Source organism: Otolemur garnettii, unplaced genomic scaffold, assembly GCF_000181295.1.
Source record: "Otolemur garnettii isolate 467f Iridium unplaced genomic scaffold, OtoGar3 scaffold00020, whole genome shotgun sequence".
NCBI classification, from domain to species: Eukaryota; Metazoa; Chordata; class Mammalia; order Primates; family Galagidae; genus Otolemur; species Otolemur garnettii.
This window is the reverse complement of record NW_003852415.1, coordinates 14,902,552-14,913,584: the sequence shown is the minus strand read 5'-3', so window position 1 is coordinate 14,913,584 and position 11,033 is coordinate 14,902,552. Positions and strand designations below refer to the sequence as shown.

Below are 11,033 nucleotides of genomic sequence, written 5' to 3'. Positions count from 1 at the left end.
GGGTACATGTGAATTTGTCTAAAGGTTGAATATAAATGTCTTAACATAACAATTATGAGAAAGACATGATGGCTATGTTAGCCAGTTGGATGAGATTTTTCCAAACTGTATATAGAAGCAACACACTGTATCCTATGAGAGAATTAATGTACACAATTATGATCTAATAAAAAACAAATTTAAAATTAAAAAAAATAGAGTTAAGTTTTATTCCAACACTTGCTTCCTAAAGTTCATAGAAACTAATAAATAATTTTTATTCTTTATCATTTTCTTATTTACTTTATTTCTCATAAGATTTTGAAGAATGAGATTCTGATTATTATTTATTGAGGAATATTATTATGTGATAGGAGTTTGGGCCATTTGGTCATTTGGACAGGATTCTTAAGTGATTCTAGAAATAAGTATTTTAACCATTAATCTGATTTGTTTACAGATATTTGATATTTCTTGGGATTTGTACCAGCCAAATAAACTTGTCAGCTGTGGTGTAAAACATATCAAGGTACTAGAAGGGTCTTGCTTTATAATAGCTATGTTTTGTTCTCTGCCACTAAGTACATGTCATACTATTAAGAAATTAGGGTACTTTTAGAATTTTGACAGTACTTATTTTTAAAATGCCAATGTTTTCATGTTCCTACTTTAAATCTGACAAATATTTATTGTATAGTTACTTCATGACATTGCTAAGGAATGAATAGGGAATTAATAAACCACTTTCCAAAAAGGAATTTATAGTCAAGCAAGGTAGGATTTACTATGTTCATCTTGTTTCTTTGTATTATATTTTACTTACACAGGAAAATGTGAGACTAGGATACCAAGTAAGCAAAGAATTTTTTATTCATAGAGCAAAGTGGTGTAATATAAGCGGGATAAAATGGTAGAAGCAACATAGAGTTGCCATTGCCACTTACTAGCTTACCTGGGATAAGTCAGTTAGCCTCTTTGAGCTTTTTTCATATCTTAAAACTCTGACTGCTGTCACCATCCTCAAAGAGTTGATGATTAAATAAGGCAATGTTTGTACAAGTGCTTGTTATAGTGCCTAGTACAAGGTAATCTTTCTGAAGTGTTACCTTTTCCTTTTTATATATTTGCTTCCTGATTTGACCTCAGCCTTGGTAGGCACTACTTACTTTGCTTATGAAAACTCTAAGTTTTATTTTATAATTAGAGTTCAGGCTTTGAAGCCTATAAAGTTAGTGGTGATATTCAGTCTTATGTTTATAGTTATTTTTAAATCACTGGTACAAATTAAAAATACTCTCTTTTCTTCCATTGCCTGACTTAACATTTCCTGGTAATAGTTATTTCCTAGTGAGTAAAAGATTCTGTGTTTCAGTCTTTCTTTCTTTTTTTTTTAGAGACAGAGTCTCACTATGTCACCCTCAGTAGAGTGTTATGGAGTCACAGCTCACAGCAACCTGAAACTCTTGGGCTTAAGTGATACTCTTGCTTCACCCTCCCAAGTAGCTGGGACTACAGGCACCTGCCACAATGCCCGGCTATTTTTTGTTGCAGTTGTCATTGTTGTTTAGCAGGCCCAGGCTGGGTTCGAACCCGCCAGCCTTAGTGCATGTGGCCAGTGCCATAACCACTGTGCTATGGGTGCTGAGGCCAGTCTTTCTTTTGATATGCTTACCTCCATCCTCATTTTCTCTAGTGCATCTTTAACTGCTGCTGCTGTTCTGGTTTTGATATTCTGATATTGATTTGATTGATGGATAGTATTAAATCTTTAATTTTGGGGTAAATTAACTGCCAAAGCTATATCTAGGCTTTAAGGCACTGTGAAGGTAGACATTTTTGTCTTGTTTACCTTGGATGAACAAGATGATATTTGATACAGTATTTGATATTTATTAAGTGCTTAATAAATGATTGGCAAATTAATTATAATAAAGAGATCTTACTGCCATTTAATATTCTTAATAAAGCTAAAGTTCCATGTGCAGGTTTTTTAAAAGTTCATCTTCTCAAATAAACTAAACAAATAGATTTTTAGTATGAGTTATATTTTCTTTCCTTTGGTGGAGGCAATGAATAGTATGGTAGTTCTCTTTGCAGGCAATACCAGTGAGGAAAGTCCCAGAGATGATATAGATCTGTACTGCCCAGTGGAGTAGCCATTAGTCACATGAAGCTATTCAAACATAAATTAGAGTTAAATAAAAATTTAAAATTGATTTCTTCAGTCACTCTAGCAGCCACATTTCAAATGCTCAAGAGCTACATGTATCTAGTGGTTACTATATGGGAAAGTATATACAAATAAAACATTTTCATCATCACTGGAAGTTCTACTGGACAGTACTAATCTGGATTCTGGAACAGTTAACCCTTGCTGAGCATTAAAATCATTTGGATACCCATGCTTCACTTCTCATAGGTTCTGTCTCAATGTATCTCAGTTGGGGGCCCAGGTATCCTGTTTTATAATCTCCCCAGGTGATTACAAAGTGAAGACAATTTGGGAATCACTGACCTAGTATAAGATAGTAAATTCAAATTGAGACTTGCTGGAAAAAAAAAAAGAGAACCAGCTATTCATATGTGTAGAAATTCTGGAGCTTTTAAGTTTAAAAATAATAAAGTTTTATTTATGAATGCACTCAGTAGCTATTTGAACAGATAACAATTTTTAGTTCTTTGAGGCTTCAGGTTTTAACATAAGTATGTAGTATTAATACATTATATTATTTTAAATGGTAATTTATGTATAATAAAGTTAAATTTATTCTCTGGGCCTAACTTCTTCATGTAGAACTATTTAATGAACATATCCCTGCCATGCCCTATCTTTAAATTTATCTTTTACTTTTTAGAGATGGGGTCTCTCTCACTTTGTTGTCCAGGCTAGAGTGCAATGGCTATTCACAGGTGCATTCATAGTGCACTGCAGCCTCCAACCAACTCCTGGTCTCAAGTGATCCTCTTGCCTGACCTCCCGGATAGCTGGTCTGCAGGCTTGTGCTAATGTACCTTACTCCCTTTCTTTTTTTAATTCCTCTCTGTAAGCTATGAAGATTTCCTTGGATCCACATAATAGAGCAAAAACTCTGGTGATATAGATTCTTGTTGATCCTTCTTTTTGTTTATTCTTCTTTGAATAAACAAATCATTCCACATGGGGATCTATCTTATTTTGAAGCCTTATAAGCAAAGGAATTGCTCAGCTTTGAAAATAACAAGAGCACCTATTAATACATTTTTTTCCTGTCTTTACTGTTCCCATCAGTGATTGAACATTAGATTTGGTCTTTTTTGCGATTAGTGTATGGTGTCTTATCTTCATTTTCATTGCTAACCTATTCCCAGTTTTTTAACCTAAATTTCATGTAGGTGATTTTTCTCAGAAACCTAAGGAAAGCATAGCATATTTTTAAATCTAGTTCAACCCCATTACTCTTAAAGATAAGGATCAAAACCAGTGGCTTATCTGCTCTGTAGCTTTTGACACCAGTAGGATGAGGAAAAGAACATTGAATACCATTGTATCATAAAACAATTTCTTAGGTAATTTCTAGTCTGCTCTAATATAGCATCAAAGTGTTGTAAATGTCTTCCTTTATTTCATAAGTATCCTTTGGTAATTTGATTACATTATGTACCTTTTAGTTCTGGAGTTTATGTGGAAATGCTCTGACCCCAAAACGAGGTGTCTTTGGTAAGACGGGTGACCTTCAGACAATATTGTGCCTAGCTTGTGCGAGAGATGAATTAACATATTCTGGTGCACTCAATGGGGATATTTATGTCTGGAAAGGAATTAATCTTATACGAACAATACAAGGAGCCCATAATGTAAGTATATTTAAATATTTTAAATACTTTTAGGTGTTAACCACTTAGACTGTTAGATTGTCCTAGAACAACAGACTGCATAAAATAGTATATTTTTTCAAATCAGTTCAGTTGCTTGAAAAATTCTATTCTAACTGAATTACTTTGTTTTCAAGATTTCTTTCTTTCTTTTTTTTTTTTTTTTTTTTTTAGAGAGACAGAACTTTATTGCCCTTGGTAGACTGCTGTGGCGTCACAGCTCACAACTTCCAACTCCTGGGCTTAGGCGATTCTCTTGCCTCAGCCTCCCGCGTAGCTGGGACTACAGGCGCCCCCCACAATGCCCAGCTATTTTTTTGTTGCAGTTTGGTTGGGGCTGGGTTTGAACCTGCCAGCCTCGGTATATGGGGCTGCTGCCCTACTCACTGAGCCATAGGCGCCGCCCTGTTTTCGAGATTTCTTGATGGAACATTATACAATTAGACTTATGGATTTTTATTAAACTAGATATAATTAGTATTTTGTTAAAACCATTGCTTTAGTATGGTGTCTTTCTCAGAGTACTGTTAAAGAGAAGCTTATTGACTTCAACTTAAAAGTATTCTAGATTAGAGGCAAGACATAATTATAAGAGGGACTTTACCTAACAAATGTAGTCAGTGTAACCTACTTCGTATACCTTCATGAATCCCCAACAATAATAAAGAAAAATGTATTCTAGATTAACCATAGTAAAATAAAGCTAGTGCTCTTGAGGCTAACTTACCAGAAGTAAACTTGGGTGCAGTTCTAGAAAAAACATAAATATTGATCCCTTAAGTGAGTGGCAGAGGGATTTAATTTTTGTACTGGGTGAGATTTTCATGTGAATAAATTATCAAATCAGAAAGCTTGTTAAAATTTTTAGTGTTTTTGATTTGAGCTTTTTAGTAGTTGGGTCCCCTCCTTCAAGGTGAAGGGAGACAGCACAGAGCTGCCACCGAGTTAGTAATGAGATCTTCAAGTAGAAAAGTCCTTAGTATATTGAAGAACCACTTACAACAAAACTTGCTTTAAGCAAAATGCCTGAAGACCAAAACTATCAGTATGTAAAAATACTAGTTTCCTTAATTTACATTGATAATATCAGTATATAAAAATGATAGTTTCCTCATGTTTATCAGCACAGAATGTAATTGGTGTTTTAAACTTTTACTCATCTGCTGGGTAAAAAATAATAACTTCTTATTTGAATTTTATTTCCTATCTAGTTGTAAAACTCCCATGTATTTGACTACATGAATTCTTTTTCTATTAACTGGATTTTCTTATCCTGTGCTTTTTGCTTTTTTAAAAATTACTGTTGTTAAATTGTTTTTCTTTCCTTTCTTTATTTGTGTATTAGGGTTATTAGCCTTTTGACAGTCATACATGTAAAAATTTCCCTAATCTGTTTGTCTTTGTTTTATAATATCTTTTCTCATTTTTTGTGTCTCGTGGGTGACCTGCCATAGGTCCATCCCAGCCCAAAGTTATGTAAGTGTTGTTCTAACTTTTTTCTGACATTTTTGTTTTATATTTCACATTTAGAATTTTAAGTCTATCTATAATTCATTTTTATATATGGTTTAGGGTTTAAATTTATTTTCTTGTCTGTTATGCACATACCAGCAAATACCACTTTAGTTATATGCAGTTGTTCCTTAGTATCCTCAGAGGATTGGTTCTAGGACCCTCCCTATCTGTGCATACTCAAGTCCTATAGTTGGCCTTTTATATTCTTAGGTTTTGCATCCCTTGAATAGTATGGGATTTGTGTTTGGTTTCTGATGCAGAACCTGCAGGTATGAGGTAATAAATACCAACTGTATTTATTGAAAAAAATAAAAGTGAACCTACTGTTTGATCCAGCAATTTCACTACTAGGTATTTACCCAAAGGAAAAAAAGACACTTTATAGAAAGACATTTGCGCTCGAATGTTCATAGCAGGACAATTCACAATTGCAAAAATGTGGAAACAACCCAGTGCCCATCCAAAGGGCACTAACCAAGTGCCTGTTAATAAAATTTGGTATTTATATACCACAAATTACTACTCAGCTGTAAATAATTGTGCTTTAGTATCTTTTTTTTTTTCTTTTGGAGACAAAGTCTCACTATGTTGCCTTCAGTAGAGTGCTGTGGCATCACAGCTCACAGCAGCCTCTAACTCTTGGGCTTAAGTGATTCTCTTGCCTAAGCCAATCAAGAATGATTCTCTTGAGTAGCTGGGACTACATGAGCCCACCACAACGCCCAGCTATTTTTCTTTTGTTGCAGTTGTCACTGTTTTTTAGCTGGCGCAGGCTGGGTTCGAACCCCCTAGCCTTGGTATATGTGGCTGGCGCTGTAACCACTGTGCTACGGGCGCTGAGCCAATCTAGTATCTTTTTTAACAACCTGGATAGAGCTGGAGATCATTCTCTAAGTTGAAGTATCAAAAGAACAGAAAAACAAGCACCACATGTATGCAATACTAAATTGAAACTAGTCGATCAACACTTAATGTGCACATATGGAAGTAAAACTCAAGGAATCAAGTAGATGAGAGGGAGTAGAAGAGGTTGGGTTAATTCATACCTAATGTGTAAAAGGCACATATTCTGGGTTAAGGGCACACTTACAACTTTGACTTAAAATGTTTAAAAGGAAATTATGTAACCAAAACATGTGTACCCCATACTATTCTTTTTCTTTTTTCTTTCTTTTTTGAGACGTCTCACTTTGTTAGCATTGGAAAAGTGCCATGGTATCATAGCTTACAGCAGCCTCAAACTCTTGGGTTCCACTGATCCTCTTGCCTCAGTCTTCCAAATAGCTGGGACTATGGGTGACTACCACTACTTCTGCTATTTTTAGAGATGGGTTCTTGGTCTTGCTCAGGCTGGTTGAACTCCTGAGCTTAGGCAATTCATTTGCCTTGGCCTTGCAAAGTGCTAGGATTACAGGGATCAGCCACTGCACCTGCTCTCCTCCTATAATATTCTGAAATTTAAGAATTAATTTTAAATAGTCCATGTGTATGTGGACCTACGAGGTATAAACCCAGGTTGTTCAAAGGTCCACTGTATTATGTTCCTATGGATTTATTTCTAGAGTTTCTTTTGTATTTTCTGATCTGTTTATTCTTACATCATACCAAAGTATTATTAAGTGGGTTTCTACCTTCATAAAGTAGATTTTCTTAAAAAGTATATGTTATTTTATTTCCTTTTGTAGGCAGGAATTTTTAGTATGAATGCTTGTGAGGAAGGCTTTGCTACTGGGGGCAGAGATGGCTGTATTCGTCTTTGGGATTTAACTTTTAAACCAATTACTGTGATTGATCTCAGGGAAACAGACCAGGGATACAAAGGTAATAACAAAATAAATGTCTCATTTTACTAAACGAACTCTAAATGTACCAAAGATTGTCTTTTTCCTTTAGTAAAAGTAAATGCATGCCTGTTTTAAAAATATAAATAAGACTCACATTTGCCTCTACGTGGTATACATTTAATTGTCTGTTATAGTGGTTCCTGCAGAGAGAAGTGACAGGCATTTATTTTGGTAACCTTGGATTTTGAAAATAATTTTACTGTTAGAATGCTAAATATAATTAGTTAGCAAATAAACTGTTGGAAATAAAGTATGTTGGGAATTTGGGTTGATTTTAGTGTGTGTAAGTGTTTTTCTGTCATCCAGATTTGTCAGCAATTGGGAGGGTTTTAAGAATTTGATGTAATGAAACAGAATCTTTTACCATAAAAATTAATATATTTACTGTGGTGGTATTATGAGAGTAGGAATGGGAATCACACAGGTCTATATTTAAACCATATTCTAGTCACTTACAAGGTACGTAACCTTGGACTAGTAATTTATCCTTATGTGTAAATTGAGGATAATAAGTATAAATATAGGAATAAATGAGTTAATGTGTATAAAATGTTTAGAAGAATGTCTGGAACATAATAAGCTTGCAAATGTTAATTTATTCTATTTTAGTTTTTTTTTGCTGAGCATAGTTATACTCTAAAAATTATAGAATAATTTGAAACTTTTTCATATTTGATCCTCACAACAACATTGTGAGGTTTACAATATCTTTATGTCAACCATTCAATACAAATGAGAAAACTGAGGAAAACAATATCTTTTTTTTTTTTTTTTTTTGAGACAGAGCCTCAAGCTGTCGCCCTTGGTAGAGTGCTGTATATCTCACAGCAACCTCACAGCAACCTCCAACTCCTGGGCTCAAGCGAGTCTCCTGCCTTTACCTCCCCAGTAGCTGGGACTACAGGTGCCCACCACAATGTCCGGCTATTTTTTTGTTGCAGCCATCATTGTTGTTTGGCAGGCCTGGGCTGGATTCGAACCCACCAGCTCAGGTGTATGTGGCTGGCGCCTTAGCCGCTTGAGCCACAGGTGCCGAGCCAACAATATCTTTTCTAAGGTTCCAAAAGGGATTGTGGAATATGCTGAAAAGCAAAATTTTTCTTCTTAATGATTTTATGAACAGATTGAAGAAATAAAATATAGACAAGTGAAAAGCCAGATTATTGTAGGGAAAAATAATATATAATTTTATAAAAGTATTTATTGAGTAATTACTTATTGAATTATGCAGACTGTAAATGTTATAAGTCTTTGAGAAAGGAGACCGTATTTGTCCAGTTGAAGTTGGAGTTGTCTAACAAGAAAGAAGGAGGAAGAGTGCATGTTTGAAGGATGGGTAGAAGTTAGGTATATAAAAAGAGCGAACCACAATTCCATATAGGAAACAGTATGGACAATGGAAGAGATGTGAGTATGGATCAAGGACTTGCATATTTCTTCTATCTCACATCAAAGGTACAGAAAATATAAAAATTAACTTCAATTTAGGAAGACTGGCATTATATGATTACGGTGTTGCTGTTAAATACAATTTACTTTTTACTAGGTTTATCTGTGAGGAGTGTTTGTTGGAGAGGTGACCACATTCTAGTTGGAACACAGGACAGTGAAATTTTTGAAATTGTGGTACAAGAAAGAAATAAACCTTTCCTAATTATGCAAGGACACTGTGAAGGTGAACTTTGGGCGCTTGCTATTCATCCGACTAAACCTTTGGCTGTGACTGGAAGTGATGATCGATCAGTCAGGTAAGCAAATTGTAAGGTAATTGCAGAGACTGGACTTTATCCTAAGATAAATGTAAAGAAAACTCAGAGAAAAAGTTAAATTTAAATTTTATCAGAATGTTGCATAATAAATGAACATGGTTAGATGCTTAGAACTAATAGAATTAATACTATTAATGTTTTATTTTTTTCTCTGAAAAATATATGATATGGCTCTCATCAGAATGCTCAGAGCTACCGCTGCCTCTTTAACAGCAACGTAGTATTTCACTACATGAATATACTGTAGTTTATTCAACTAATCCATTACTGATGGAAGATTGGGTTCTTCCAGTTTTGTATATTTAGTAAATGCAATGCTTATAATGAATATTTTTATACATGTCTTTTTGTACATGTATAAATATTAATATCTCTATGATAAATTCTTAAAAATGTTCAAAGGATATATGCATTTTAAATTTTGATAATTAATGCTTTACACAGAGATAGTAATTTATACATGTATCATCAATATATGTCAGTGCCTATTTTCCGATACCCTTGCCAACACTCATTATTATCCTACAAGTTGCAAAATTATATCTTGTTATGTTTTGAAAAATAATGTATTTCTGTCATGTTGAGGGATGTTGAGTATGTCTTTTATGTGTAGAGGACATTTGTATTTCCTTTTTCGTGTCTTGTTTAAGCTCTTTGCCTATTTTCAATCTCTAAGTGATTTAAAATAGAATCTAATTATATCTATCTGCATATTAAGGAAATTATCCCTTTGTCTATGACAATGGTTCTCCAAGTGTGGTTCAGCATTACCTGGGAACTTGTAAGAAACGCAGATTCTCAGGCCTTTATAATTCAAAATTTCTTACAATTTTGATTGTGATTACAATGGATACTAAAGTTTAAGAACTTCTGGTAATGGGAGTTAAGATTTTTTTTTTTTTTTACTTTTTTTTCCATTTCATTTGTAAATATTACAGTTTCACCTTTAAAAGGTAATGCTAAACATCATTATAATACTGTTATCACATAGTATTCCTTTAATATAATAAAATATCTAACCAGTATATATCTAACCCCTGATTATCTCATAAAAAATTTTTATGGTTTTTAGAATTAGGATCCAAATAAGATCCATGTATTGCAATTGTTGATGTGTCCTCAATCTCTTTTATTCATTTTTAACTATAATATTTCTATAAGAAAAATTTGTTCTCATTTACTGTTTGGTTACCTTGGGTACAATTTGTACAGAAAAGGCAGAAAAGTTCTAATTCTTTCTCTACATCACTGTTACCAGACAAAGAGGGTCCAGCTGCCTGTCACTGTCAGCCAAATACAGAGACGAGGGTTAGGTCCAACTAGCTTCATTATCAGAAGGCCAGTGATTCTGGAGAACAGTAGCCACTCAGAAACTGTTCTGCCCTTCCATTTCCAAAACCAGTTTTTTACATAAAAGTTCAAAGTAAAAAAACTGTGTTAACCTTTATTTTAAACAGTAATCGGCATAACCCGTGACCCATGACAAACAAAAATTGGCGTAACTCATGACCCAGAACAACATTTCTAATTCAGAAGTTAATTTCCTACATCAACTGCTCTAAACTACTCAAGATATACACTTTTAGGTTAAAGCTGAATATATAAAACAATGAGGATGGAAGGCATGAGGTGAAGGTCACCCAGGACCGGCCAGACCAGCCGTGTTTTCTCAGCCCTAGCCTGACTGACTCCATCTTATTCTCACTGCATGCACTCTCATTACAAGTTTTAAAAATAATTACTTCCCTAGAATTCTTTCTATGAACTGCCAACATTCCTTGCCCTTTTTTTCCTGTAAGGTTGTTGATCTTTTTCTCCTTTATTTTTCACAGTCTTTTGTATGTTATGGATATTAACCATTTGTGATATAAGTTGCAAATAATTCCGCCAGTTCGTTACTTTATTTAGTTATTTTTTGAGACAGAGTCTCACTTTTTGCCCTCAGTCGAGTGCCATGGCATTGTAGCTCACAACAACCTCAAACTTTTTGGCTCAAGTGATCCTCTTACATCAGTTTTTCATTTTTAGTAGAGATGGGGCCTCACTTTTGCTCAGGCTGGTCTTTTTTTTTTTT

The 11,033-nt window shown here is 34.3% G+C and overlaps 1 protein-coding gene across 1 annotated transcript in view; it reads left to right on the top strand.

Moving 5' to 3' along the window:
- The window catches only part of EML5 (echinoderm microtubule associated protein like 5), a 167,328-nt gene that overhangs the window by 28,925 nt on the left and 127,370 nt on the right, over window positions 1–11,033 (top strand). Inside the window, exons 4-7 of the mRNA XM_012803403.2 lie at window positions 440–508; window positions 3,628–3,813; window positions 7,032–7,167; window positions 8,737–8,938. Of these exons, the coding sequence (XP_012658857.1) occupies window positions 440–508; window positions 3,628–3,813; window positions 7,032–7,167; window positions 8,737–8,938 (593 nt within the window). The remainder of the gene's footprint in view (window positions 1–439; window positions 509–3,627; window positions 3,814–7,031; window positions 7,168–8,736; window positions 8,939–11,033) is intronic.